This window comes from Carcharodon carcharias, chromosome 35, assembly GCF_017639515.1.
Source record: "Carcharodon carcharias isolate sCarCar2 chromosome 35, sCarCar2.pri, whole genome shotgun sequence".
In the NCBI taxonomy this organism is placed as follows: domain Eukaryota; kingdom Metazoa; phylum Chordata; class Chondrichthyes; order Lamniformes; family Lamnidae; genus Carcharodon; species Carcharodon carcharias.
The window spans coordinates 5,694,495-5,721,912 of NC_054501.1; the positions used below are offsets into that span (position 1 = coordinate 5,694,495).

Here is a 27,418-nt window from a genome sequence, read left to right on the forward strand (position 1 = left end):
CGTAGGGGTTGCCCTCCTGTCACAATGCCAGCTAGGCCTTCAGCGGGAGCAGGCTGCAGGCAGATCTGGGGGTGCAGGGACCCCACGTCCGCTATTTACCAGTCCGGGAGCTGCTAACTCGGCTCCACAGCAGGAATCCGCGCCCCCTATGAGCGTGCGGGGGTGGGGAGGGTGTGTGAATTTTTCACTGCCGCGCCCTCAAGAGCAGCTCGAAACAGGAACGTTGTTTGTACATTGATTCTCCCGCTCTCTGGAATCTCCCAATCTGCCCGGCGACACCTCCCACCCTGGACACTGCCATTGGACATGTTTTTCGCCTGCGCCCCCAGCTTTAGCCAATGAGGGGCTGTTGCCTTATTCTCACGGGGTGGAAATGTTTAAACGAAACCCCAAACCCTGCCACCCCCACCAACGCCCTGCCAAAATCCAACCTGAATAAATTCCCTGAAGCTTGTCTTAAGATGAGAATCGGCAGCCATAGGGCTGGCTCTGATTCCAGGGGTAAGTCTCCCCCTCCCACCACCCACGAGAACTTCCCGTTATCCCAGCTGACACTCCTCAGTGCACTGCTGAGGGAGCGCCGCACTGTTGGAGGGTCAGTGCTGAGGGAGCGCCGCACTGTCGGAGGGTCAGTGCTGAGGGAGAGCCGCACTGTCGGAGGGTCAGTGCTGAGGGAGCGCCGCACTGTCGGAGGGTCAGTACTGAGGGAGCGCCGCACTGTCGGAGGATCAGTGCTGAGGGAGCGCCGCACTGTCGGAGGGTCAGTGCTGAGGGAGCGCCGCACTGTCGGAGGGTCAGTGCTGAGGGAGCGCCGCACTGTCGGAGGGTCAGTGCTGAGGGAGCGCCGCACTGTCGGAGGGTCAGTGCTGAGGGAGCGCCGCACTGTCGGAGGGTCAGTGCTGAGGGAGTGCCGCACTGTCGGAGGGTCAGTGCCGAGGGAGCGCCGCACTGTCGGAGGGTCAGTGCTGAGGGAGCGCCGCACTGTCGGAGGGTGCCATCTTTCCGATGAGAGATTTAAACAGATGGCAAACACTGAAGCGGTGTTTCAGTTGGAGGTTGAAGACTGCACTGCACTGTTGACCACTATCACTGGTCAAACCTCTTGGTAGTGTATCCAGCCACCTAACTCCCTCAGTCAAGTGGCCGTTCCTCTGTGGCATCTTTCTGTGTGTAAAGAGACTCAAGCATTTGCCTGCGCACCCTTCATGTAGATTAATTTTGTGGAAGTCACTTTGATGTGTTTGCACGTGCTACACTGCCTTCAAGGTCTGAGGAGGGCAGATGAGATATTTAACATAAGCAGGATGAATTATGTTTGTAACTGCTTAGTTAGTGTTTTTTTTAAAAAAAAAGGCAGTTTCTGTTTTATTTAACGAAATCTTTGTAAACACTACTTTATCTTGCAACGTGCAGATGTGGCCCAGATTTCCCATTTACCGGCTGCAATTCTCGCAGACTGCAATCCCCTAAAACGCTGGTTAAATATTCTGCAAATTAAAGGCAGGATTTGACCAGTGTTTGTGACACCCCCTCTGGAATTAATATATCGTTGTTACTCGGGATCTTCCTCGCTGTGTGAGGGTCCTGCAGGGATCCATGCTGGGCTGCCTGAATTTTGTGAGCTTGTACGTGTTTGAAAGGGGTTTTGTAGGATGGAGTTTGTGGTGGGTCTACCACAGCAGACTGGGTTAGTTGTGGCTGAGGCTGTGCACAAGGTGCTGTGTGGTTGCACAACTACTTGTAAAGCTGTGCCACTAATATTTAACAATGAAAATTAAATTATACAATTGACTCTCTATTCTCTCTCTCCTTAATGGTTCCTTCTCTCTTCGTTGTGGTGTCTAAAGTCCTCCTGCTACCCCCCAATGATCGTACCCGAGTGCCAGTCAGTGATGAGCTATTCAACTGCACAAGACATCACAGCTGCTCCTTCAACACCAGCTCTCCCTTCAAGCTTCAGCTCGTCTGCTGTGGTCCAGAGGCTAGGAGATGGGAGTCTGCAGTTTATGTTCAGTTTACACCAGAGGCCATTCGGCCCTTCTGCTCCAGGCCAGCCTCCTCCCACCCTCTCTTCATCTCCCCCTACCCTTCTACCCCTTTCTCCCTCGTATGTTTATCCAACCACCCCCCCCACTTAAGCACGTCAACACTATTCATCTCGACCCCCTCCCTGTGGGAGCGAGTTCCACATTCTCCCTGCTCTCTGGGTAAAGATGTTTCTCCTGAATTCCTCTCACCCCCCCCCCCCCACCACCCTCCACCGATTGGATTTATTAGTGACTGTCTTATATCGATGGCCCCCTAGTCCTGGTCTCTCTTCCACAAGTGGAAACATCTCTATGTCCACCCTATCGAAACCCCCTTCATCATTTTAAAGAGCTCGATCAGGTCACCCCCTCAGCCTCCTCTTTTCTAGAGTAAAAAGCCCCGGCCTGTTCAATCTTTCCTGATGGTTTAATTCCTCTAAACTAAGAGGTTATAAATAAGTTAGAATCTGAAGGGGGTTACGCCATCTGAGTCCCCACCCACCCCGTTAAACCCCGAATATTAATGCTTCCCCACACACGCATTTATTTGCACTTTTAATTAATTGCTCATCAGTTTTTAAAAACAGCAGATGTGTAGTTGTGACTGAAACATTAAACTCAAAAGTTGGTCCTGGATTTTAAACGGGCTGGGTTACAGACAAGCCTCCGAATGCTCCGGCGATGTCACTCTCCTTGGCCAGGGGCAGCTCTGTCGGCTCCAAAAGCGAGGGAGGCTGCTCTGAGGGTGGGTCGGGCCTCCCCGAGGGTGAGGGGGACTCCTCGGAGGGTGGATCGAGTCTCTCCGAGGGCGAGGGGGCTCGCTCCTTGGCCAGAAGGTTATTCTTCTTCAAGAAACATGCCTCCTGATAGGGAGGGCGGATGGGAGGCTGGGTGGGTGGCGTGTAGGTGTACTCCTTACTGGGATCCAGCTACAGGGCAGAGAACAGAAACGGAAGAGTTACAACCGAAACGTGAACCAACCAGACCCTTCCCACCGTCCCTCAGGTGTTGGCTGTGGTGCGTGGCTGACTCAGGATGCCATGGGATTCAGGCCCTCGCTCCAGAGACCTGATTGTATAATATGGACTCGCCATGCTGATGGGCGCAGTGCTGCGTGAGGGTCAGTGTGGAGGGGGCGTGGCGCTGCGGGAGGGACAGTGTGGAGGGGGCGTGGTGCTGCGTGAGGGTCAGTGTGGAGGGGGCGTGGCGCTGCGGGAGGGTCAGTGCGGAGGGGAGGGGGCGTGATGCTGCGGGAGGGTCAGTGTGGAGGGGAAGGGGGCGTGGCGCTGCGGGAGGGTCAGTGTGGAGGGGGGCGTGGCGCTGCGGGAGGGTCAGTGCGGAGGGGAGGGGGCGTGATGCTGCGGGAGGGTCAGTGTGGAGGGGGCGTGGCGCTGCGGGAGGGTCAGTGTGGAAGGGGGCGTGGTGCTGCGGGAGGGTCAGTGTGGAGGGGGCGTGGCGCTGCGGGAGGGTCAGTGTGGAGGGGGCGTGGTGCTGCGTGAGGGTCAGTGTGGAGGGGGCGTGGCGCTGCGGTAGTGTCAGTGTGGAGGGGGAGGGGGCGAGGCGCTGCAGGAGGGTCAGTGTGGAGGGGGCGTGGCGCTGCGGGAGGGTCAGTGTGGAGGGGGCGTGGCGCTGCGGGAGGGTCAGTGTGGAGGGGGGTGTGGCGCTGCGGGAGGGTCAGTGTGGAGGGGAGGGGGCGTGATGCTGCGGGAGGGTCAGTGTGGAGGGGAGGGGATGTGGCGCTGCGGGAGGGTCAGTGTGGAGGGGGAGGGGATGTGGCGCTGCGGGAGGGTCAGTGTGGAGGGGGAGGGGATGTGGCGCTGCGGGAGGGTCAGTGTGGAGGGGGACGTGGCGCTGCGGGAGGGTCAGTGTGGAGGGGGCGTGGCGCTGCGGGAGGGTCAGTGTGGAGGGGAGGGGGCGTGGCGCTGCGGTAGGGTCAGTGTGGAGGGGGTGTGGCACTGCGGGAGGGTCAGTGTGGAGGGGGGTGTGGCGCTGCGGGAGGGTCAGTGTGGAGGGGAGGGGGCGTGATGCTGCGGGAGGGTCAGTGTGGAGGGGGGTGTGGCACTGCGGGAGGGTCAGTGTGGAGGGGAGGGGGCGTGGTGCTGCGGGAGGGTCAGTGTGGAGGGGACGTGGAGGGGGTGTGGCACTGCGGGAGGGTCAGTGTGGAGGGGGGTGTGGTGCTGTGGGAGGGTCAGTGTGGAGGGGGCGTGGCGCTGCGGGAGGGTCAGTGTGGAGGGGAGGGGGCGTGGCGCTGCGGGAGGGTCAGTGTGGAGGGGGAGGGGGCGTGGCGCTGCAGGAGGTTCAGTGTGGAGGGGAAGGGGGCGTGATGCTGCGGGAGGGTCAGTGTGGAGGGGGGCGTGGCGCTGCGGGAGGGTCAGTGTGGAGGGGGCGTGGCGCTGCGGGAGGGTCAGTGTGGAGGGGAAGGGGGCGTGATGCTGCGGTAGTGTCAGTGTGGAGGGGGAGGGGGCGAGGCGCTGCAGGAGGGTCAGTGTGGAGGGGAAGGGGGCGTGGCGCTGCGGGAGGGTCAGTGTGGAGGGGGGCGTGGCGCTGCGGGAGGGTCAGTGTGGAGGGGGGTGTGGCGCTGCGGGAGGGTCAGTGTGGAGGGGAGGGGGCGTGATGCTGCGGGAGGGTCAGTGTGGAGGGGAGGGGATGTGGCGCTGCGGGAGGGTCAGTGTGGAGGGGTAGGGGATGTGGCGCTGCGGGAGGGTCAGTGTGGAGGGGGAGGGGATGTGGCGCTGCGGGAGGGTCAGTGTGGAGGGGGCGTGGCGCTGCGGGAGGGTCAGTGTGGAGGGGGCGTGGCGCTGCGGGAGGGTCAGTGTGGAGGGGGCGTGGCGCTGCGGGAGGGTCAGTGTGGAGGGGAGGGGGCGTGGTGCTGCGGTAGGGTCAGTGTGGAGGGGGTGTGGCACTGCGGGAGGGTCAGTGTGGAGGGGGGTGTGGCGCTGCGGGAGGGTCAGTGTGGAGGGGAGGGGGCGTGATGCTGCGGGAGGGTCAGTGTGGAGGGGGTGTGGCACTGCGGGAGGGTCAGTGTGGAGGGGAGGGGGCGTGGTGCTGCGGGAGGGTCAGTGTGGAGGGGACGTGGGAGGGGGTGTGGCACTGCGGGAGGGTCAGTGTGGAGGGGGGTGTGGTGCTGTGGGAGGGTCAGTGTGGAGAGGGCGTGGCGCTGCGGGAGGGTCAGTGTGGAGGGGAGGGGGCGTGGCGCTGCGGGAGGGTCAGTGTGGAGGGGGAGGGGGCGTGGCGCTGCAGGAGGTTCAGTGTGGAGGGTAAGGGGGCGTGATGCTGCGGGAGGGTCAGTGTGGAGGGGGGCGTGGCGCTGCGGGAGGGTCAGTGTGGAGGGGGCGTGGCGCTGCGGGAGGGTCAGTGTGGAGGGGAAGGGGGCGTGATGCTGCGGGAGGGTCAGTGTGGAGGGGACGTGGCGCTGCAGGAGGGTCAGTGTGGAGGGGACGTGGCGCTGCGGGAGGGTCAGTGTGGAAGGGGAGGGGGCGTGGCGCTGCAGGAGGGTCAGTGTGGAGGGGGCGTGTCGCTGCGGGAGGGTCAGTGTGGAGGGGACGTGGCGCTGCGGGAGGGTCAGTGTGGAGGAGGTGTGGCGCTGCGGGAGGGTCAGTGTGGAAGGGGAGGGGGCGTGGCGCTGCAGGAGGGTCAGTGTGGAGGGGGCATGGCGCTGCGGGAGGGTCAGTGTGGAGGGGATGTGGCGCTGCGGGAGGGTCAGTGTGGAAGGGGAGGGGGCGTGGCGCTGCGGGAGGGTCAGTGTGGAGGGGGCGTCGCGTTGCGGGAGGGTCAGTGTGGAGGGGGCGTGATGCTGCGGGAGGGTCAGTGTGGAGGGGATGTGGCGCTGCGGGAGGGTCAGTGTGGAGGGGGTGTGGCGCTGCGGGAGGGTCAGTGTGGAGGGGGCGTGGCGCTGCGGGAGGGTCAGTGCGGAGGGGAGGGGGCGTGGCGCTGCGGGAGCGTCAGTGTGGAGGGGGCGTGGCGCTGCGGGTGGGTCAGTGTGGAGGGGAGGGGGCGTGGCGCTGCGGGAGGGTCAGTGTGGAGGGGGCATGGCGCTGCGGGAGGGTCAGTGAGGAGGGGGTGTGGTGCTGCGGGAGGGTCAGTGTGGAGGGGGCGTGGCGCTGCGGGACGGTCAGTGTGGAGGGGAAGGGGGCGTGATGCTGCGGGAGGGTCAGTGTGGAGGGGACGTGGCGCTGCGGGAGGGTCAGTGTGGAGGGGACGTGGCGCTGCGGGAGGGTCAGTGTGGAAGGGGAGGGGGCGTGGCGCTGCAGGAGGGTCAGTGTGGAGGGGGCGTGGCGCTGCAGGAGGGTCAGTGTGGAGGGGACGTGGCGCTGCGGGAGGGTCAGTGTGGAGGAGGTGTGGCGCTGCGGGAGGGTCAGTGTGGAAGGGGAGGGGGCGTGGCGCTGCAGGAGGGTCAGTGTGGAGGGGGCGTGGCGCTGCGGGAGGGTCAGTGTGGAGGGGATGTGGCGCTGCGGGAGGGTCAGTGTGGAAGGGGAGGGGGCGTGGCGCTGCGGGAGGGTCAGTGTGGAGGGGGCGTGGCGCTGCGGGAGGATCAGTGTGGAGGGGGCGTGGCGCTGCGGGAGGGTCAGTGTGGAGGGGATGTGGCGCTGCGGGAGGGTCAGTGTGGAGGGGGCGTCGCGTTGCGGGAGGGTCAGTGTGGAGGGGGCGTGATGCTGCGGGAGGGTCAGTGTGGAGGGGATGTGGCGCTGCGGGAGGGTCAGTGTGGAGGAGGTGTGGCGCTGCGGGAGGGTCAGTGTGGAGGGGGCGTGGCGCTGCGGGAGGGTCAGTGCGGAGGGGAGGGGGCGTGGCGCTGCGGGAGGGTCAGTGTGGAGGGGGGCGTGGCGCTGCGGGTGGGTCAGTGTGGAGGGGAGGGGGCGTGGCGCTGCGGGAGGGTCAGTGTGGAGGGGGCATGGCGCTGCGGGATGGTCAGTGTGGAGGGGGCATGGCGCTGCGGGAGGGTCAGTGAGGAGGGGGCGTGGCACTGCGGGAGGGACAGTGTGGCGGGGATGTGGCGCTGCAGCAGGGTCAGTGTGGAGGGGGCGTGGCGCTGCGGAAGGGTCAGTGTGGAGGGGGAGGGGATGTGGCACTGCGGGAGGGTCAGTGTAGAGGGGGCGTGGCGCTGCGGGAGGGTCAGTGTGGAGGGGGCGTGGCGCTGCGGGAGGGTCAGTGTGGAGGGGGCGTGGAGCTGCGGGAGGGTCAGTGTGGAGGGGGCGTGGCGCTGCGGGAGGGTCAGTGTGGAGGGGGCGTGGCACTGCGGGAGGGTCACTGTGGAGGGGGCGTGGCGCTGCGGGAGGGTCAGTGTGGAGGGGACGTGGCGCTGCGGGAGGGTCAGTGTGGAGGGGGCGTGGCGCTGCGGGAGGGTCAGTGTGGAGGGGAGGGGGCGTGGCGCTGCGGGAGCGTCAGTGTGGAGGGGGCGTGGCGCTGCGGGTGGGTCAGTGTGGAGGGGAGGGGGCGTGGCGCTGCGGGAGGGTCAGTGTGGAGGGGGCATGGCGCTGCGGGAGGGTCAGTGAGGAGGGGGCGTGGCGCTGCGGGAGGGACAGTGTGGCGGGGATGTGGCGCTGCAGCAGGGTCAGTGTGGAGGGGGCGTGGCGCTGCGGAAGGGTCAGTGTGGAGGGGGAGGGGATGTGGCACTGCGGGAGGGTCAGTGTAGAGGGGGGCGTGGCGCTGCGGGAGGGTCAGTGTGGAGGGGGCGTGGCGCTGCGGGAGGGTCAGTGTGGAGGGGGCGTGGAGCTGCGGGAGGGTCAGTGTGGAGGGGGGCGTGGCGCTGCGGGAGGGTCAGTGTGGAGGGGGCGTGGCGCTGCGGGAGGGTCAGTGTGGAGGGGGCGTGGCGCTGCGGGAGGGTCAGTGTGGAGGGGACGTGGCGCTGCGGGAGGGTCAGTGTGGAGGGGGCGTGGCGCTGCGGGAGGGTCAGTGCGGAGGGGAGGGGGCGTGGCGCTGCGGGAGCGTCAGTGTGGAGGGGGCGTGGCGCTGCGGGTGGGTCAGTGTGGAGGGGAGGGGGCGTGGCGCTGCGGGAGGGTCAGTGTGGAGGGGGCATGGCGCTGCGGGAGGGTCAGTGAGGAGGGGGCGTGGCGCTGCGGGAGGGACAGTGTGGCGGGGATGTGGCACTGCAGCACGGTCAGTGTGGAGGGGGCGTGGCGCTGCGGAAGGGTCAGTGTGGAGGGGGAGGGGATGTGGCACTGCGGGAGGGTCAGTGTAGAGGGGGCGTGGCGCTGCGGGAGGGTCAGTGTGGAGGGGGCGTGGCGCTGCGGGAGGGTCAGTGTGGAGGGGGCGTGGAGCTGCGGGAGGGTCAGTGTGGAGGGGGCGTGGCGCTGCGGGAGGGTCAGTGTGGAGGGGGCGTGGCGCTGCGGGAGGGTCAGTGTGGAGGGGGCGTGGCGCTGCGGGAGGGTCAGTGTGGAGGGGACGTGGCGCTGCGGGAGGGTCAGTGTGGAGGGGGCGTGGCGCTGCGGGAGGGTCAGTGCGGAGGGGAGGGGGCGTGGCGCTGCGGGAGCGTCAGTGTGGAGGGGGCGTGGCGCTGCGGGTGGGTCAGTGTGGAGGGGAGGGGGCGTGGCGCTGCGGGAGGGTCAGTGAGGAGGGGGCGTGGCGCTGCGGGAGGGACAGTGTGGCGGGGATGTGGCGCTGCAGCAGGGTCAGTGTGGAGGGGGGCGTGGCGCTGCGGAAGGGTCAGTGTGGAGGGGGAGGGGATGTGGCACTGCGGGAGGGTCAGTGTAGAGGGGGCGTGGTGCTGCGGGAGGGTCAGTGTGGAGGGGGCGTGGCGCTGCGGGAGGGTCAGTGTGGAAGGGGCGTGGAGCTGCGGGAGGGTCAGTGTAGAGGGGGCGTGGCGCTGCGGGAGGGTCAGTGTGGAGGGGGCGTGGCGCTGCGGGAGGGTCAGTGTGGAGGGGACCTGGTGCTGCGGGAGGGTCAGTGTGGAGGAGGTGTGGCGCTGCGGGAGGGTCAGTGTGGCGGGGTGGGGGCGTGGCGCTGCGGGAGGGTCAGTGTGGCGGGGAGGGGGCGTGGCGCTGCAGGAGGGTCAGTGTGGAGGGGAGGGGGCGTGGCGCTGCGGGAGGGTCAGTGCGGAGGGGAGGGGGCGTGGTGCTGCGGGAGGGTCAGTGTGGAGGGGGCGTGGTGCTGCGGGATGGTCAGTGTGGAGGGGAGGGGGCGTGGCGCTGCGGGAGGGTCAGTGTGGAGGGGGCGTGGCGCTGCGGGAGGGTCAGTGTGGAGGGGGAGGGGGCGTGGCGCTGCAGGAGGGTCAGTGTGGAGGGGGTGTGGTGCTGCGGTAGGGTCAGTGTGGAGGGGGCGTGGCACTGCGGGAGGGTCAGTGTGGAGGGGGGTGTGGCGCTGCAGGAAGGTCAGTGTGGAGGGGGCGTGGCGCTGCGGGAGGGTCAGTGTGGAGGGAAGGGGGCGTGGCGCTGCGGGAGGGTCAGTGTGGAGGGGGCGTGGCGCTGCGGGAGGGTCAGTGTGGAGGGGAGGGGGCGTGGCGCTGCGGGAGGATCAGTGTGGCGGGGATGTGGCGCTGCAGCAGGGTCAGTGTGGAGGGGGCGTGGCGCTGCGGGAGGGTCAGTGTGGAGGGGACGTGGCGCTGCGGGAGGGTCAGTGTGGAGGGGGCGTGGCGCTGCGGGAGGGTCAGTGTGGAGGAGGTGTGGCGCTGCGGGAGGGTCAGTGTGGAGGAGGTGTGGCGCTGCGGGAAGGTCATTGTGGAGGGGAGGGGGCATGGCGCTGCGGGAGGGTCAGTGTAGCGGGGAGGGGGCGTGGCGCTGCGGGAGGGTCAGTGTGGCGGGGAGGGGGCGTGGCGCTGCGGGAGGGTCAGTGTGGAGGGGAGGGGGCGTGGCGCTGCGGGAGGGTCAGTGTGGAGGGGGAGGGGGCGTGGTGCTGTGGGAGGGTCAGTGTGGAGGGGGAGGGGGCGTGGTGCTGCGGGAGGGTCAGTGTGGAGGGGGAGGGGATGTGGCACTGCGGGAGGGTCAGTGTGGAGGAGGTGTGGCGCTGCGGGAGGGTCAGTGTGGCAGGGAGGGGGCGTGGCGCTGCGGGAGGGTCAGTGTGGAGGGGGACGTGGCGCTGCGGGAGGGTCAGTGTGGAGGGGGCGTGGCGCTGCGGGAGGGTCAGTGTGGAGGGGAGGGGGCGTGGCGCTGCGGGAGGGTCAGTGTGGAGTGGGCGTGGCGCTGCGGGAGGGTCAGTGTGGAGGGGAGGGGGCGTGGCGCTGCGGGAGGGTCAGTGTGGGGGTGGCGTGGCGCTGCGGGAGGGTCAGTGTGGGGTGGCGTGGCGCTGCGGGAGGGTCAGTGTGGAGGGGCGTGGCGCTGCGGGAGGGTCAGTGTTGAGGGGGGTGTGGCACTGCGGAAGGGTCAGTGTGAAGGGGGAGGGAGCGTGGCGCTGCGGGAGGGTCAGTGTGGAGGGGGGTGTGGCGCAGCGGGAGGGTCAGTGTGGAGGGGGAGGGGGCGTGGCGCTGCGGGAGGGTCAGTGTGGAGGGGGAGGGGATGTGGCACTGCGGGAGGGTCAGTGTGGAGGAGGTGTGGCGCTGTGGGAGGGTCAGTGTGGCGGGGAGGGGGCGTGGCGCTGCGGGACGGTCAGTGTGGAGGGGGACGTGGCGCTGCGGGAGGGTCAGTGTGGAGGGGGCGTGGCGCTGCGGGAGGGTCAGTGTGGAGGGGGAGGGGATGTGGCACTGCGGGAGGGTCAGTGTGGAGGAGGTGTGGCGCTGCGGGAGAGTCAGTGTGGCGGGGAGGGGGCGTGGCGCTGCGGGACGGTCAGTGTGGAGGGGGACGTGGCGCTGCGGGAGGGTCAGTGTGGAGGGGGCGTGGCGCTGCGGGAGGGTCAGTGTGGAGGGGAGGGGGCGTGGCGCTGCGGGAGTGTCAGTGTGGCGGGGGTGTAGCGCAGCAGGAGGGTCAGTGTGGAGGGGGAGGGGGCGTGGCGCTGCGGGAGGGTCAGTGTGGAGGGGGGTGTGGCGCTGCGGGAGGGTCAGTGTGGAGGGGGTGTGGCGCTGCGGGAGGGTCAGTGTGGAGGGGGGTGTGGTGCTGCGGGAGGGTCAGTGTGGAGGGGGGTGTGGCGCTGCGGGAGGGTCAGTGTGGAGGGGGGCGTGGCGCTGTGGGAGGGTCAGTGTGGAGGGGGCGTGGCGCTGCGGGAGGGTCAGTGTGGAGGGGGAGGGGATGTGGCACTGCGGGAGGGTCAGTGTGGAGGGGGCGTGGCGCTGCGGGACGGGTCAGTGTGGAGGGGGCGTGGCGCTGCGGGAGGGTCAGTGTGGAGGGGGCGTGGCGCTGCGGGAGGGTCAGTGTGGAGGGGGGCGTGGCGCTGCGGGAGGGTCAGTGTGGATGGGGAGGGGGCGTGGTGCTGCGGGAGGGTCAGTGTGGAGGGGAGGGGGCGTGGCGCTGCGGGAGGGTGTTTCAGATGAAATGATAAAGCCGAGTGCCCTCTAAAATGGATGCTGAAAATTCCACTATTAGCGAGTCCCTCAACAGCACCTCGGGGGTGTCGGTCTGCATTCTTATGATCTAGATTCTCTGGGGTGGGACCTGTGACCCCCGAGTCCTGCACCCACTCTTCCGGCTCCTGAAGCATTCCGACATTCGGAACAGCAGGAGGCCACTCAGCCCCCCCGAGTGTGCTCTGCCCCTCAGCAGCCATGCCTGATCCGCTGAACCCCACATACCTGCCTTCGACCCCACATACCCGCCTTCGACCCCACATACCCGCCTTCGACCCCACATACCCGCCTTCGACCTCACATACCCGCCTTCGACCTCACATACCCGCCTTCGACCTCACATACCCGCCTTCGACCTCACATACCCGCCTTCGACCTCACATACCCGCCTTCGACCTCACATACCCGCCTTCGACCCCACATACCCGCCTTCGACCCCACATCCCTCAATTAAAAAAAACGCTCAGATTTAAGATCAGCGATTGAGCCGTGGTTTGAAACTCTGACCACCCTTTTAGACTCTGCTCCCTCGTCCCAGACTCCCCCAACCAGCGGAACTGGCTTTCTTTCAGTGTTCTGGCCTGTTGTCGTTCTGTCAGCGTGACAGCGGCTCCCTGCTCCCACCTGTAGGGGATAGGTCTTGTCGGAGTCATAGGCACTGAGGTCACCACATGCGAGGAATGGCACGATGAACCTATTGGGGCCTTCAAGCTGGTTAAAGTCCACATCTGGGGAAAGAGGGAGGAAAACACCGAGTGTAACGACAACTTACATTTATGTAGCGCCCTTAACACAATGAGACATCCCTGTGGCGCTTTACCAGAGTGTCATGAAACAAAGTATGACCCCCCCCCACCCCCCGTGAGCCACATGAGACCTTAGGGACAGGTGGCCAAAAGCTGAGTTTTAAGGTGCGTCTTAAAGGAGGGCAGAGAGAGGCGGAGAGGTTTGGGGAGGGAATTCCAGAGCTCAGCTGCACCCCCCCCCAACCCCAGGCAGCTGAAGGCCCGGCCGCCAATGGTGGAGCGATGGGAATCGGGGGATGCTCGAGAGGCCGGAATTGGAGGAGCGCAGAGATCTCGGAGGGTGGTAGGAGCTTACAGAGATAGGGAGGGTTGTAGGGGCTGTAGGAGGTTACAGAGATAGGGAGGGTTGTAGGAGCTGGAGGAGGTTACAGAGATAGGGAGGGTTGTAGGGGCTGGAGGGGGTTACAGAGATGGGGAGGGTTGTAGGGGCTGGAGGAGGTTACAGAGATAGGGTTGTAGGGGCTGGAGGAGGTTACAGAGATAGGGAGGGGTGTAGGGGCTGGAGGAGGTTACAGAGATAGGGAGGGGTGTAGGGACTGGACGAGGTTACAGAGATAGGGAGGGGTGTAGGGACTGGACGAGGTTACAGAGAGAGGGGTGTAGGGGCTGGAGGAGATTACAGAGATAGGGGTGGGTGTAGGGACTGGAGGAGGTTACAGAGAGAGGGAGGGGTGTAGGGACTGGACGAGGTTACAGAGATAGGGAGGGGTGTAGGGGCTGGAGGAGGTTACAGAGATAGGGAGGGGTGTAGGGACTGGACGAGGTTACAGAGAGAGGGGTGTAGGGGCTGGAGGAGGTTACAGAGATAAGGAGGGGTGTAGGGACTGGACGAGGTTACAGAGAGAGGGAGGGTTGTAGGGGCTGGAGGAGGTTACAGAGATAGGGAGGGGTGTAGGGTCTGGAGGAGCTTACAGAGATAGGGAGGGGTGTAGGGACTGGGGGAGTTTACAGAGATAGGGAGGGGTGTAGGGGCTGGGGGAGTTTACAGAGATAGAGAGGGGTGTAGGGGCTGGAGGAGGTTACAGAGATAGGGAGGGTTGTAGGGGCTGGAGGAGGTTACAGAGATAGGGAGGGGTGTAGGGTCTGGAGGAGCTTACAGAGATAGGGAGGGGTGTAGGGGCTGGAGGAGGTTACAGAGATAGGGAGGGGTGTAGGGGCTGGGGGAGTTTACAGAGATAGAGAGGGGTGTAGGGGCTGGAGGAGGTTACAGAGATAGGGAGGGTTGTAGGGGCTGGAGGAGGTTACAGAGATAGGGAGGGGTGTAGGGGCTGGAGGAGGTTACAGAGATAGGGAGGGGTGTAGGGACTGGACGAGGTTACAGAGATAGGGAGGGGTGTAGGGGCTGGAGGAGGTTACAGAGATAGGGAGGGTTGTAGGGACTGGACGAGGTTACAGAGATAGGGAGGGATGTAGGGGCTGGAGGAGGTTACAGAGAGAGGGAGGGGTGTAGGGGCTGGAGGAGATTACAGAGATAGGGAGGGTTGTAGGGGCTGGAGGAGGTTACAGAGATAGAGAGGGTTGTAGGGACTGGACGAGGTTACAGAGATAGGGAGGGGTGTAGGGGCTGGAGGAGGTTACAGAGATAGGGAGGGGTGTAGGGGCTGGAGGAGTTTACAGAGATAGGGAGGGTTGTAGGGGCTGGAGGAGGTTACAGAGATAGGGGTGGGTGAGTGCCACAAGGGGATTTGAAAACGAGGATAAGAGTTTTAAAATGGAGGCGTTTCTGGACCGGGAGCCAGTGTGGGTCAGCGAGCACCTGAGGCGGGGGGGGGGTGTGACAGGTGAACGGGACTCAGTGTGTTTGGACCCGGGGGCAGCTGAATTTTTGGATGACCTCACGGTTAGAGAGCGGAAGCAGCCAGAAGTGCGTCGGAATAGTTGAGTTTGGAGGTAAGAAACGTATGAACGAGGGTTTCAGCAGCAGATCAGCTAAAGAGAAACTGTTTCCGACGGCTGCAGGGTCCATAAGCAGAGATCGATTGGCAAAAGTAGCAGAGGCAACAGCAGCAAAACGTTTTCCCGGCAGCGCGTGGTTAGGATTTGGGATGTGCTTCCTGAAAGGGCGATGGATACAGATTTTTTAATTCCTTCCAAGCGGAAATTAGATAAATAATTGCACAAGAAAAACTTGCAGGAATCTGAGGCAGGAGCAGGGACTAACTGGACTGCTGTTCAGCACAGCCAGCACAGAATCGAGAGCCCAAATGTCCTCCTTTTGATTGTGAAGTGTCGTGACTGGTTGCCGCGCTTCAGGGAGACAGGCTGGGAGGGATACTCAAATGGCGAATCCTGTTCCAGGGTATGGACCCCGTGCATCCTTACCGTAGCAGTGGTCCAGGAGGGGGTTAGACATGTTTGGAATGTACCCCTCGGGTGGAGAGTAGCCACGACACACCACAAACGCTTCTGCGGGAGAATAAAGCATTCGTCAGTCCTGCGCCCCAAACACCAAACATCGCTGAGGAGAGAGACACACGTTACCGTCTTGCACTCATCTGAACAAACACAAGAGTGCCAAATTTCAGACGATCACGCCAATTTATACTACAGGAGAAAACGGGGGGTGGGAGGGTGTCCGGAACAAGGAGACAGAACCTTAAACTGATAGCCAGGCCGTTCAGGGGTGATATCAGGAAGCACTTCTTCACACAAAGGGGAGTGAAAATCTGGAAACTCTCTCCCCCCAAAATGCTGTTGAGGGTGGGTGGGGTGGGGGTTTCAGGGTTGGGGGTAGGTCAATTAGAAATTTCAAAACTGAGGTTGATTGATTTTTGATTCAGTTCAGAAGAGTCATATTGGACTCAAAATGTTAACTCTGTTTCTCCACAGATGTTGCCAGACCTGCTGAGTTTTTACAGCACTTTCTATTTTTATTTCAGATCTCCAGCATCAGCAGTATTTTGTTTTTATTTGATAGTTTTGTTGGGTAAGAGGTATGAAGAGCTACAGTAGATAGAGGGAAGATACAGATTAGCCACAATCCAAATGAATGGTGGGACAGGCTCGAAGAGTAGTTCAGCACCTCCCTACCATCAAGGCAAATCTCTTCTGATTTATAAGCATCCGTCCACCTACAGACATTTCACATAACGATTAGACTCTAAGTGACCGCATGGTGAGCCCGATTACAACGACTCAACCTGAAGCTCGAACACTTACCAATGCTGGAGTTACGGCTGCTCCGTGGCTTTGCGCACGTGACCTCGTTGAAGAAGATCTTCAGCTGCGAGTACAACAGCGTGATGTCCTTCCCACGGAAGATCTGTTGGAATTGCAAAGCTGCAGGACTTAAACGCTGGCATAAACCTCCTCGTCTGAGTGACCGGTTTCCGTACAGTAAGTACTATTTATCTTGCATTAATATAGTACCTTTGACAACATAAAACACCCCAAAGCATCCACAGGACCATTATCCAACACACTCCACACTGAGTCAAAGCAGGATTAGGGTTAGGGATTGGTCAAGTGAAGTTATAAGGAGCGGATCAAAGAAAGAGAGAGATGTGGAGAGGTTTTATCCATTTATTCATTCGCGGGATAAGTGTTCACCCTTAATTGCCCTTGAACGAGTGATGGTGAGAAGCCCTCATAGTTTGAATTGCCTTTGAACTCCATGACTTGCTCGGCCATTTCAGAAGGCAGTTAAGAGTCAATCCCATTGCTGTGGAGTCTGGAGTCACATGTAGGCCAGACCGGGTGAGGACGGCAGATTTTCTTCCCTAAAGGACATTAGTGAACCAGATGGGGTTTTTACGACAATCCGGTAGTTTCGCAGTTACTGTGACTGAAATGAGTTGTAAAATTCAGAATGAATTAATTAACGGAACTTCAATGCCCCCCGCTATGTGGAAACTCATGTCCAAGGATCACTAATCCAGGCTTCCAAATTTCTAGTCCAGTAATACAAACACTGTCGGTGGGTCAGCGCCGAGGGGAGCGCCGAGCTGTTGGAGGGTCAGTGCCGAGGGGAGCGCCGTGCTGTTGGAGGGTCAGTACTGAGGGAGCGCCGCACTGTCGGATGGTCAGCACCGAGAGAGCGCCGTGCTGTCGGAGGGTCAGCGCCGAGGGGAGCGCCGTGCTGTTGGAGGGTCAGTGCCGAGGGGAGCGCCATGCTGTTGGAGGGTCAGTGCCGAGGGGAGCGCCGTGCTGTTGGAGGGTCAGTGCCGAGGGGAGCGCCGTGCTGTTGGAGGGTCAGTGCCGAGGGGAGCGCTGTGCTGTCGGAGGGTCAGTGCCAATGGGAGCACCATGCTGTTGGAGGGTCAGTGCTGCACGATTGGGAGGGTCAGCGCCGAGGGAGCGCCGGCTGCGCCGTTGGAGGGTCAGCACCGAGAGAGCGCCGCGCTGTTGGAGGGTCAGTGCCAAGGGAGCGCCGCACTGTCGGACGGTCAGCACCGAGAGAGCGCCACACTGTCGGAGGTTCAGCGCCGAGTGGAGCGCCGTGCTGTTGGAGGGTCAGTGCCAAGGGGAGCGCCATGCTGTTGGAGGGTCAGTGCCAAGGGGAGCGCCGTGCTGTCGGAGGGTCAGTGCCGAGGGGAGCGCCATGCTGTCGGAGGGTCAGTGCTGCATGATTGGGAGGGTCAGCGCTGAGGGAGCGCCGGCCGCGCCGTTGGAGGGTCAGCACCAAGAGAGCGCCGCGCTGATGGAAGGTCAGTGCTGAGGGAGCACCGCACTGTCGGAGGGTCAGCACCGAGGGAGCGCCGCACTGTCGGAGGGTCAGTGCTGAGGGAGCGCCGCACTGTCGGACGGTCAGCACCGAGGGAGCATCACGCTGTCGGACGGTCAGTGCCGAGGGAGCGCTGCACCTTCGGAGAGTCAGTGCCAAGGGAGCGCCGCACTGTCAGACAGTCAGCACTGAGGGAGCACCGCACCATTGGCGGGTTAGTGGCGAGGTGGCACCGCGCCGTCAGACGGTCAGCACCGAGGGAGCGCCACACTGTCGGAGGGGCCATCAGGTGATGTTAACCTGCCTGTTGTGGGGGTGCGGTTGGATGTTAAGCATTCAGAGAGAAAAATTGTCCTGTCTGGTGATTCATCAAGTTTGTGGGTTCTGTCTGGCTGCAAAAAGGGGACCACATTTGCCCGTACAGTTTCCCTGTTTAATATCACGGCGTCCCCAGCCCTCCGATTGGATGCTCCCCATTGCCTCTCCCGTTCTGACCATCGCCTCCCAGGTTATACAGCCTGGGCCGATAATCGGTTACCAGTTTTCACCCTGGTTTCAGCTTTGCTTCGAACCAGACAGAAGGACATAAGCGCGACCCCGAGGGAGAGGGTTTCGGTCAAAGAAACAGTGGCAGTCCCGTCGGGCCCCTGTCGAACCCACGAAAATCTGCCCTTTAGGGCCAAAATAAAGCGCCGTGTGGGGGAGACCTCCGAGCGGAGGCATACCTTTGCTACGAAGGTCCCTCCATGTTTCAGCACGTGCGTGGTGATATTCAGAGCCTGCGAGATCAAACAAGCCACATGGTTAACATTTTCCCGCAAACACAATTATCACCAAAGACTAACCATCACTCCCATTATCGACTGGAATCCCTGCCGACGGTTTGTTTGAACGAATGGGGCTTTACTGAGTTCAAAGGTTACCTGCAAGATGGCTGCCCTCTTGTTTCCCTCATTTAAAAAGGCTGCCCGCTCAGAGGTGCTCCAATGCTGCTTCTCAACATTCTGCGAGGTTACAACTATCCGCAGAGACTGAACAGGTCAGGGCTCTTTAGAAATGAGAAGGATGAGTGTGGGGGTGGGGGTCGGGGTGAGGGGGAAAGGGGTGACCTGATCAAGGTCTTTAAAATGATGAAGGGGGTTTCCATAAGGTTGACGTGGAGAAGATGTTTCCACTTGTTGGCAGGCGATGGGAGACCAGAACTAGGGGGGGGGGACATCAATATAAGACAGTCACTAATAAATTCGAAAGGGGGGCAGAATTCAGGAGAAAGGTCTTTACCCAGAGAGCGGGGAGAATGTGGAACTCACCCCCACAGGGAGGGGTTGAGGTGAATCGTGTTGATGTGTTTGAGGGGGAGGCTGGATAAACACATGTGGGAGAAAGGGATAGAAGGATATGGGAATAGGGGGAGATGAAGAGGAGGCTGGTGTGGATCAGAAACACCAGCATGGAGCAGAGGGGCCGAATGACCTGCCTCTGTGGTGTAAATACTACCCTAAGGTGACTGTCCTTGTTTCCCGAATCTAAGACAGCCTTGTGTTTTAGAACCAGTGATAAATATCCCTAACTATTTCGCACTCTGGCTCTATCCCACGCCTACCCGAGCGTCCTGGACAGAGATATTCATAAGGAAACGATCCCAAACTAGGCCCCACAGAGACATCATAGGACAAACATGCACTCTGTCTGTCTGGTGACAGGACACCGTATGAACACGTTAACAGTGAGAAAGCTGGTTTGAAGAGCACTTACTGCGAGCAGGAGCTGTGCCTGAATGTACTCATCGATGTCATGGAGCCCAGTCACTGGAATGGACAGGAATACTGAAATAATTCTGTTAGACATCACATTAGTAACTCTGTACTGGTTCAAACCACACCGTCCCCATCAAACACTCCCAGGACAGGTACAGCACGGGGTTAGATACAGAGTAAAGCTCCCTCTACACCGTCCCCATCAAACGCTCCCAGGACAGGTACAGCACAGGGTTAGATACAGAGTAAAGTTCCCTCTACACCATCCCCATCAAACACTCCCAGGACAGGTACAGCACGGGGTTAGATACAGAGTAAAGCTCCCTCTACACCGTCCCCATCAAACATTCCCAGGACAGGTACAGCACGGGGTTAGATACAGAGTAAAGCTCCCTCTGCATTGTCCCCATCAAACACTCCCAGGACAGGTACAGCACGGGGTTAGATACAGAGTAAAGCTTCCTCTACACTGTCCCCAAGAAGCACTCCCAGGACAGGTACAGGACGGGGTTAGATACAGAGTAAAACTCCCTCTACGTTGTCCCCATCAAACACTCCCAGGACAGGTACAGCACAGGGTTAGATACAAAGTAAAGCTTCCTCTACACTGTCCCCATCAAACACACCAAGGACAGGTACAGCACGGGGTTAGATACAGAGTAAAGCTCCCTCTGCATTGTCCCCATCAAACATTCCCAGGACAGGTACAGCACGGGGTTAGATACAGAGTAAAATTCCCTCTACATTGTCCCCATCAAACACTCCCAGAACAGGTACAGCACGGGGTTAGATACAGAGTAAAGCTTCCTCTGCATTGTCCCCATCAAACACTCCCAGGACAGGTACAGCACGGGGTTAGATACAGAGTAAAACTTCCTCTACACCGTCCCCGTCAAACGCTCCCAGAACAGGTACAGCACAGGGTTAGATACAGAGTAAAGCTCCTTCTACACCGTCCCCATCAAACACTCCCAGGACAGGTACAGCACGGGGTTAGATACAGAGTAAAGCTCCTTCTACACCGTCCCCATCAAACACTCCCAGGACAGGTACAGCACGGGGTTAGATACAGAGTAAAACTTCCTCTACACCGTCCCCATCAAACACTCCCAGGACAGGTACAGCACGGGGTTAGATACTGAGTAAAGCTCCCTCTACACCGTCCCCATCAAACACTCCCAGGACAGGTACAGCACAGGGTTAGGTACAGAGTAAAGCTCCCTCTACACCCTCCCCATCAAACACTCCCAGGACAGGTACAGCACGGGGTTAGATACAGAGCAAATCTCATTCTAAAGCTTTGAACATCCTGCCTCAACTCCCAGCCTGGCCAATGTGGGGTCAGATTAGGATTGGGAATTGGACCATGAACCCACCCCCGCTGGGGGCCATCCTGGGACTGCACTGAAATCTGAGACACAGACTGACTCTCTGGATCTGAAATCGTACCATCTGGTGCTCCATCACAAACCACCAAGTCCGCCGTCTGCCCCTCAAAATGTTTGATAATCTCTTGAGCTGTGGAGACCTACAAGACAAGAAGGAAAAGCAGGGCCTCAATGTTTAGTTTGTCAAAGGTGATATGAACGTCTTTGCAACGCCAGCATCTGTTGCCCATCCCTAATTGCCCCTCAAGAAGAATTGAAGGAATGGGAGCGGGCCATTCAGCCCCTCGAGCCTGCTCCGCCATTCAATAAGATCATGGCTGATTTGATTGTGGCCTGAACTCCAATTTCCTGTCTGCTCCGCACCCCCCCCCCTACCCCCCACCACCCCCTTTGCATAACCCTTAACTCCCTCGTTGATCAGAAATCTGTCTAACTCAGCCTTGAATATATTCAGTGACCCGGCCTCCACTGCTCTCTGGGCAGTGGTTGGGGGGGGGGGGGGGAATTCCACAGACTGACCACCCTCTGAGGGAAGAAATTCCTCCTCGTCTCCGACTTCAATGGGAAACCCCTCATTCTGAAACTGTTTCCCCCCCGCCCCGTTCTAGATTCCCCCCCACGAGGGGGAGAAACATCCCCTCAGCATCCACCCTGTCAAGCACCCCCCTCTTCCCAACCCCCCGAATCTGACATGTTTCAATAAGATCACCTCTCATTCTTCTAAACTCCAATGGGTAGAGGCCCAACCTGCTCAACCTTTCCTCATCAGACAAATCCCCTTCGTCCCAGGAATCAGCCGAGTGAACCTTCTCAGTGAACGGCTTCCAGTTCGGGTATATCCCTTCTTAAGTGAGGAGACCAAAACTGTACACAGTGTTCCAGGAGCGGCCTCACCAACGCCCTGTACAGTTGGAGCAAGACTTCCCGACTGTTACACTCCATCCCTCTCGCAATAAAGGCCAACATTCCCTTTGCCTTCCTAATGACTGGCTGTACCTGCAAACTCAACTCCTACAGCCTGTGTTGGTCCAACCTAGACTGCTTCCTGGGACGAGAGTGCAGCCCAATGAGGAGATCGGAGATTGAGTAGATTGGAACAATATTTTCTTTAATTCGTTTACGGGATGTGAACGTTGGTTGCCCGTCCCTAATTGCCCCTTGAGAAGCTGGGGGTGAGCCGCCTTCTCGAACCGTTGCAGTCCGTCTGGTGTAGGTACACCCACAGTGCTGTTAGGGAGTTCCAGGATTTTGACCCAAGCTCACAAGCATTCCTGAATGTGTTCCGTCCCCCAGCTTACCTTGGTGATGTCTCCCTGGATCTGGATGACCCCAGGGAGCGGAGCCATGACCTGTAGATCCACAGCGACGATTTTGATTTCTGAGCTGTTGGGATCTTCCTTCCTGGGGGGTGGGGTGAAGCAACAGAATAGGAAAGTCAGGTGGGGGGGTTTATTTGTCAAATATTCTAGCAAACCTCCTGTAGTGTCGGCCATGGTTAGTCAAGGATTTGGCAGCAATTTGGAAAACTCTACTTCACAGAGCCATCCACTGGTCAGCTCCAACACCTATACCGTGACGGTTTACATAGCAAAAATAACTCGGCTCTTCAAAGCCTCCCAGTGGCCATCACCCGCAACTATACCGTGACGGTTTATATAGCAAAAATAACTCGGCTCTTCAAAGCCTCCCAGTGGCCATCACCCGCAACTATACCGTGACGGTTTACATAGCAAAAATAACGTGGCTCCTTAGAGCCTCCTAATGGCTATCACTCGCAACTGCATCTTGACGGTGCACATAGCAAAAGTATCTCTGCTCCTCGGAGCCATCCAGTGGCAGCAGCCGCAGTTACGCCGTGATGGTTGACACAGGAAAAAAAGCTCTGCTCCACCCATGGCCAATGATCGGATATGCACAGGTCGGGCGAGTGGTCAAGAATGTGGCAGATGGAATATAACGTGGCAAAGCGTGAAGTTATCCACTTTGGTCAGAAAAATAAAAAGCAGAGTATTTTTTGAATGGTGGGAGACTGGGGAATTTCAGTACTCAGCGGGGTCTGGGTGTCTTTGTACATGAATCACAGAAAGTTAACATGCAGGTACAACAAGCAATTAGGAAGGCAAATGGTATGTTAGCCTTTATTGCAAAGGGATTGGAGTATAAGAGTAGGGAAATCTTGCTGCAGTTATACAGTGAGACCACCCTTGGAGTACTGTGCGCAGTTGTGGTCTCCTAATCTAAGGAAGGACATACTTGCCCTAGAGTGAGTGCAAGAAAGATTCGCTGGACTGATTCCTGGGATGCGGTGATTGTCCTATGAGGAGAGGTTGAGTGGAATGGATTGATATTCTCTGAAGAAGAATGTGAGATTGAAATGTTTAGGGTATAGGTTTTAGAGGGGGTTTGACAGGGTCGATGCTGAGAGGCTGTTTCGTTCCCCCTGTCCCGGCTGGAGAGTCTAGAACACGGGGGGAGTCACAGTGTCAGGATAAAGGGGCGGCCATTTTGGACTGGGATAAGGAGGAATTTCTTCACTCCGAGAGGGTTGTGAATCCACAGAATTCCTCGATCCCAGAGGATGCCCAGTCGTCGAGTATGTCCGAAGCGGAGATCGAGGGGCAGGGGCGGGAAAGTGGAGTCGAGGTAGTAGGTCAGCCGCGATCGTATTGGACGGCGGAGCAGGCTCGAGGGGCCGAATGGCCTCCTCCTGTCCCTGGGTCTTACAGTTGACAGCAAGACTGAATCAGCAAGTTTGACGTAGCCGTTTACAGTGGTAAAGGAAGACAATGCGGACCAAGGGTAGTGACCGAAGGTGGGGTCGGCGGACAGGAGTTGAGGCGGAGGGTTTTTGAAATGACACGCAGAAAAATGAGGTGGCTGAAAATGGGGGAAGACCCCTCGTCTGAAACTTACTTGAGTTTACGGCTCAGGACTTGACTCCAGCTTCCAGGAGCGGCACACAAATCGACTGCCCTGCATACCCCTGGTGGGAGAAACATTTAATCTGTGCACTAGAAACTACAGTGTGAACTGTTTCTGTTAAAGAGTCAGAAGACCGAAGGAAAACAAAATGTGTCGCTTCCTCCGCCCGCGCCCCTTGCTTTTCCGGCAGACAGCGCCGCATCCTGCCCCGCTGTGATTCTACGTGGGATCTTCCTTTTCCTGGCGGCCCTTCCCACCTCGAAAGCGCCCGCCTCGACCACCAGGTCCACTTGGGTGGGGTGGGGTGGGGGAAGGGGTTCACTCCCACCGAATGCCCTCCTGTCCCATGCCAGCGTGGGCGTTTCCTCACGCAAAGCCACTCCAACACCGCCCCCAACCCCTCCCATCTCCACTGGGGCGGTGAGCAGAGGGCTATTTGACTACAACAGCCTCCACAGCCCGTTCTGATCCTCGCCCTCTCCTGCACTTCCGGCAAGGTGGTGGGGGGGGGGGGGGGGGTGCAAGCTACAACTAGTGAAGGGGACGGTTTTCTGAGGCAGACCGAGGCAATGGCAACAGCAGCCTGCATTTATATAGCGCCTCAGACTTTGTGAATTGTCCCGACTTCACAGGGACATCATCAAACAAAATTTGTGGCCGTTTTGGCACGCGGCGGGGGGGGGGGGGGCGCGGCGTTCAGCCCTTTGAATCTGTGCTGGCTCTCTCTATCAAGCAATCTAGTCCCATTTCCCACCCTCCTCCCTGTCCCCCTCGGCTCTCTCCCCGTAGCCCTGCAAGTTTGGTTCCCTCAAGTGCCTGCCCGCTTTCCTTTTGAAACTGTCCACCGTCTCCGCCACCCTCGTGGGCAGCGAGTTCCAGGTCGTTACCTCTCGGTGTGTAAAAAAGAAAAAGTTCTCTCTCACATTCTCTCCACCACCTTACCCAAAACCTTACATCTGCGTTCCCCCCCGGCTCCTTGAGAACGGCTTTCCCTTGTCTACCTTACCCAAACCTGTCCTAATCTTCCGCGCCTCTATCAAATCTCCTTTGCTCCCCCAGCTTCTCCAACCTAACCCTGGAGCCAAAGACGTCCTCCCCGCCCCCGTCTCTGGAAACCGTTCTGGTAAATCTCCCCCTGCACCCTCTCGCATCCTTCCTCAAGTGTGGAGACCAGAACTGGACGCTGTACTCTCTCAGCAGAGCTTCACAAAAGTTTCATCCTAGCTTCTGAAGAGCAGTCACCTTCGTTGGACTCGAAACGTTAGCTGTTTCTCCCTCTCCACAGAGGCTGCTGAGTTTTTCTCCTGGCACTTACTGTTTGTATTTCAGAATAACCACCCCCACCCCCGCCCCCCAAGCTTTTGTACACAATATCTCGACATAAGAAGCTCAAGGCCCCATGTGCTCTGGTGAATGCGGAGTTTGCCTCGGTTTCTCTAATAGAGATGCATTACCCTGAAAAAGGTTATACTCTTCGTCCAGCTGCAGCAACTTAAAGGCGCTCCTCGCTCTCCATCCCTCCTCTTTCGCCAGGCGATAGTAGATGTCGCGTTTATCCTTCGAGGAACGTCCCATCTTTACTCAGGAACTGAAAGGGACAGGTCACGGCATTAGCACGTTGACAACAGGTTTTGCATCACAGGCCCAGCGCAGCCCTGTCTGCCGCTTTCTAGCCCAATCATCGAACCACCCTAACGCCTTCCACAGACCCTTATAGGTTCATAGACAATGTGCAGCACAGGAGGAGGCCACTCGGCCCATCTTGTCTGTGCCAGCTGGAAAAGAACCGTCCAGCCGAATCGCACCCTTAGTTCCGAGTGCAATTTTTAGATGCAATGGGGGTTCCTGCCTCCACCACCCTGTCAGACGGAGAGTTCTGGACCCTGCCAGTGCCCATATCACCACCCAGTGCCCATAACCCCATCCAATGCCCACCATCCCCATCCAGTGCCCAAAACCCCCATCCACTGCCCACCATCCCCATCCAGTGCTCATATCCCCATTCAATGCCCACCATCCCCATCCAGTGCCCAAAACCCCCATCCACTGCCCACCATCCCCATCCGGTGCCCACCATCCCCATCCAGTGCTCATATCCCCATTCAATGCCCACCATCCCCATCCAGTGCCAATCTCCCATCCAGTGTCCATCCCCAGCCTGTGCCCACCATCCCCATCCGGTGCCCACCATCCCCATCCAGTGCTCATATCCCCATTCAATGCCCACCATCCCCATCCAGTGCCCAAAACCCCCATCCACTGCCCACCATCCCCATCCGGTGCCCACCATCCCCATCCAGTGCTCATAACCCCACCCAATGCCCATCATCCCCCATCCAGTGCCAATCTCCCATCCAGTGTCCATCCCCAGCCTGTGCCCACCATCCCCGTCCAGTGCCCATCAAAAATAACGTCATTCCCCCTGTCCCCACCCCTCCCTAATCCTTCTACTAATTACTTTAAATCTATGCGTGCTGCTGATTTTTCTGCTAAGAGGAAATAGATCCTTCCAATCCACGCTTTCCAAGGCCCCTTAAAATTTTATAAACCTCGACTAAATCACCCCTCAGCCTCCTCTGTGCCAAGGGAAACAACTCTAGCCTACCTAATTTTTCCTCTTCAATAAACCTCCCCATTCCTCCCAATATCCTCAAAAAATCTCTGCACCAGAGACTGGGGAGGTTACCATTGATCAGAAACTGGACTGGACCCAGCCATATAAATACTGTGGCTACAAGAGCAGGTCAGAGGCTGGGAATCCTGCGGAGAGTAACTGACCTCCTGACTCCCCAAAGCCTGTCCACCATCTACAAGGCACAAGTCAGGAGTGTGATGGGACACTCCCCACTTGCCTGGATGAGTGCGGCTCCCACAGCACTCAAGAAGCTCGACACCGTCCAGGACAAAGCAGCCCCGCTTGATCGGCACCCCATCCACAAACATTCACTCCCTCCACCACCGACGCACAGGGGCAGCAGTGTGTGTGTACCATCTACAAGATGCACTGCAGCAACTCGCCAAGGCTCCTTCGACAGTGCCGCCCAAACACACGACCTCTACCATCTAGAAGGACAAGGGCAGCAGACACATGGGAACACCACCACCTGCAAGTTCCCCTCCGAGCCCCTCACCATCCTGACTTGGAAATATATCAGCCATTCCTTCACAGTCGCTGGGTCAAAATCCTGGAACCCCTCTTCCTAACAGCACGGTGGGTGTACCTACCCTATACCACACGGGGACTGCAGCGGCTCAAGAAGGCAGTTCACCACCACCTTCTCAAGAGGCAATTAGGGATAGACAATAAACGCTGGCCCAGCCAGCGACGCCCACATCCCATGAAAGAATAATGTAACAGCAACCACGAAACTATCATCGATTGTTGTTAAAAACCCATCTGGTTCACTAATGCCCTTCAGGGAAGGAAATCTGCTTGTCCTTACCCGGTCTGGCCTACATGTGACCCCAGATACACAGCAATGGGAGCGGGGTGACTCTTACCTACCCTCTAAAGTGGCCCCAGCAAGCTACTCAGTTCAAGGGGCAATTAGGGATGGGCAACAAATGCTGGGCTAGCCAGCGATGCCCACGTCCCATGAAAGGTTAATCTAAAAAAGCCCCTCCCTTGTGCGGTCACACCCTTCGAAGCCAGAGAAGCGCAGTACGTTAGCTGCAGGTCCAACGAGTGTTTTATACGGTTTGTAGCGCACCCTGCCCCTTGCTCCATCCATCCTGCGCCTTGACCCATGAAGGAAATCGCCAATGGGCATGTGCCCCCTGACCACCTTCATGTACCTCCCTGCTTCCTTCTTCCTCACCCAGCTTTTACAAATAAAAATAAAAATCAATGCCCCTGAAGCCTTAACCCCATCTCCCCCAGCCCAGGTGCTGCCTGAGCTGCTGAGTGCTCCCTGCATGAAACTATCCTGAATTGACTGAAAAAAGCATGCTCCTCTACCTAGACCAGTCAGCCATTTTGATCCAATGCCCCTCAGCCTCCCTGTCCGCCCGCCCCCTTTCTCTGTTGCCCAATCAGCGGCGCCCCGCCCCGCAAGGAGGCCCCCGGTTTTGCCAGGCGTCTGCTGCGCGCCTGAGTGAAATCGCGACCTGAGCCCTCTAAATGTCCGGGAGAGGGATTTTTTTGAAAATCACCTTGAAGATGATTTTAATTTTTAAAAAAAAAAAAGCCGTCTTAAAAATCCAGCATTTTTTTTGTTGGTTTTTGGCTTCTGAAGGTTTGCTTTGCTTTTGCTGCCCTGTGCGTGGGGATGGGGGCTGGGGGTTGCAGTACCACCTCTGTCCAGCGGGAGAGGCAGGGAGCGCTATAGAGCACAGGCGCGCGACGCCCGCGGCGGTTGGTGCCTCCTCGCCACCAGCGCGCGCTCAATACAAACGGCCGGCGGCGCGAGGGCGACCGTTAGGCTCCTACAATCAAAATGGTGGCGGGAGGAGCGGAGGATGGACACGGGATGGGATGATGGACACTGGGGT

General features: G+C 59.5%; 1 protein-coding gene across 1 annotated transcript; it reads right to left on the minus strand.

The window, feature by feature from the left end:
- Positions 1-2,569: 2,569 nt before the first annotated feature.
- ftsj1 (FtsJ RNA 2'-O-methyltransferase 1) lies at positions 2,570-26,944 on the minus strand. The gene is made up of 11 exons (XM_041179602.1): positions 26,886-26,944; positions 24,382-24,515; positions 22,919-22,988; positions 21,304-21,406; positions 20,067-20,145; positions 18,616-18,668; positions 17,586-17,639; positions 15,357-15,459; positions 14,520-14,603; positions 12,016-12,119; positions 2,570-2,956 (listed from the first exon to the last, which is right to left on the minus strand). The coding sequence occupies exons 2-11, from the start codon at positions 24,500-24,502 to the stop codon at positions 2,666-2,668; spliced, it is 1,062 nt and encodes a 353-aa protein (XP_041035536.1). The 5' UTR covers positions 24,503-24,515; positions 26,886-26,944; the 3' UTR covers positions 2,570-2,665.
- Between the last annotated feature and the right edge of the window lie 474 nt (positions 26,945-27,418).

Bases quoted from the DNA above. Each gene is read 5' to 3' on its own strand.
- ftsj1 (XM_041179602.1), bottom strand. From the start codon at position 24,502: ATGGGACGTTCCTCGAAGGATAAACGCGACATCTACTATCGCCTGGCG. The intron at 22,989-24,381 runs GTAATGCATCTC...TTCTCCCACCAG, and splicing joins AGAGTATAACCTTTTTCAGG to GGGTATGCAGGGCAGTCGAT. The intron at 20,146-21,303 runs GTAAGCTGGGGG...CTTGTCTTGTAG, and splicing joins TCCAGGGAGACATCACCAAG to GTCTCCACAGCTCAAGAGAT.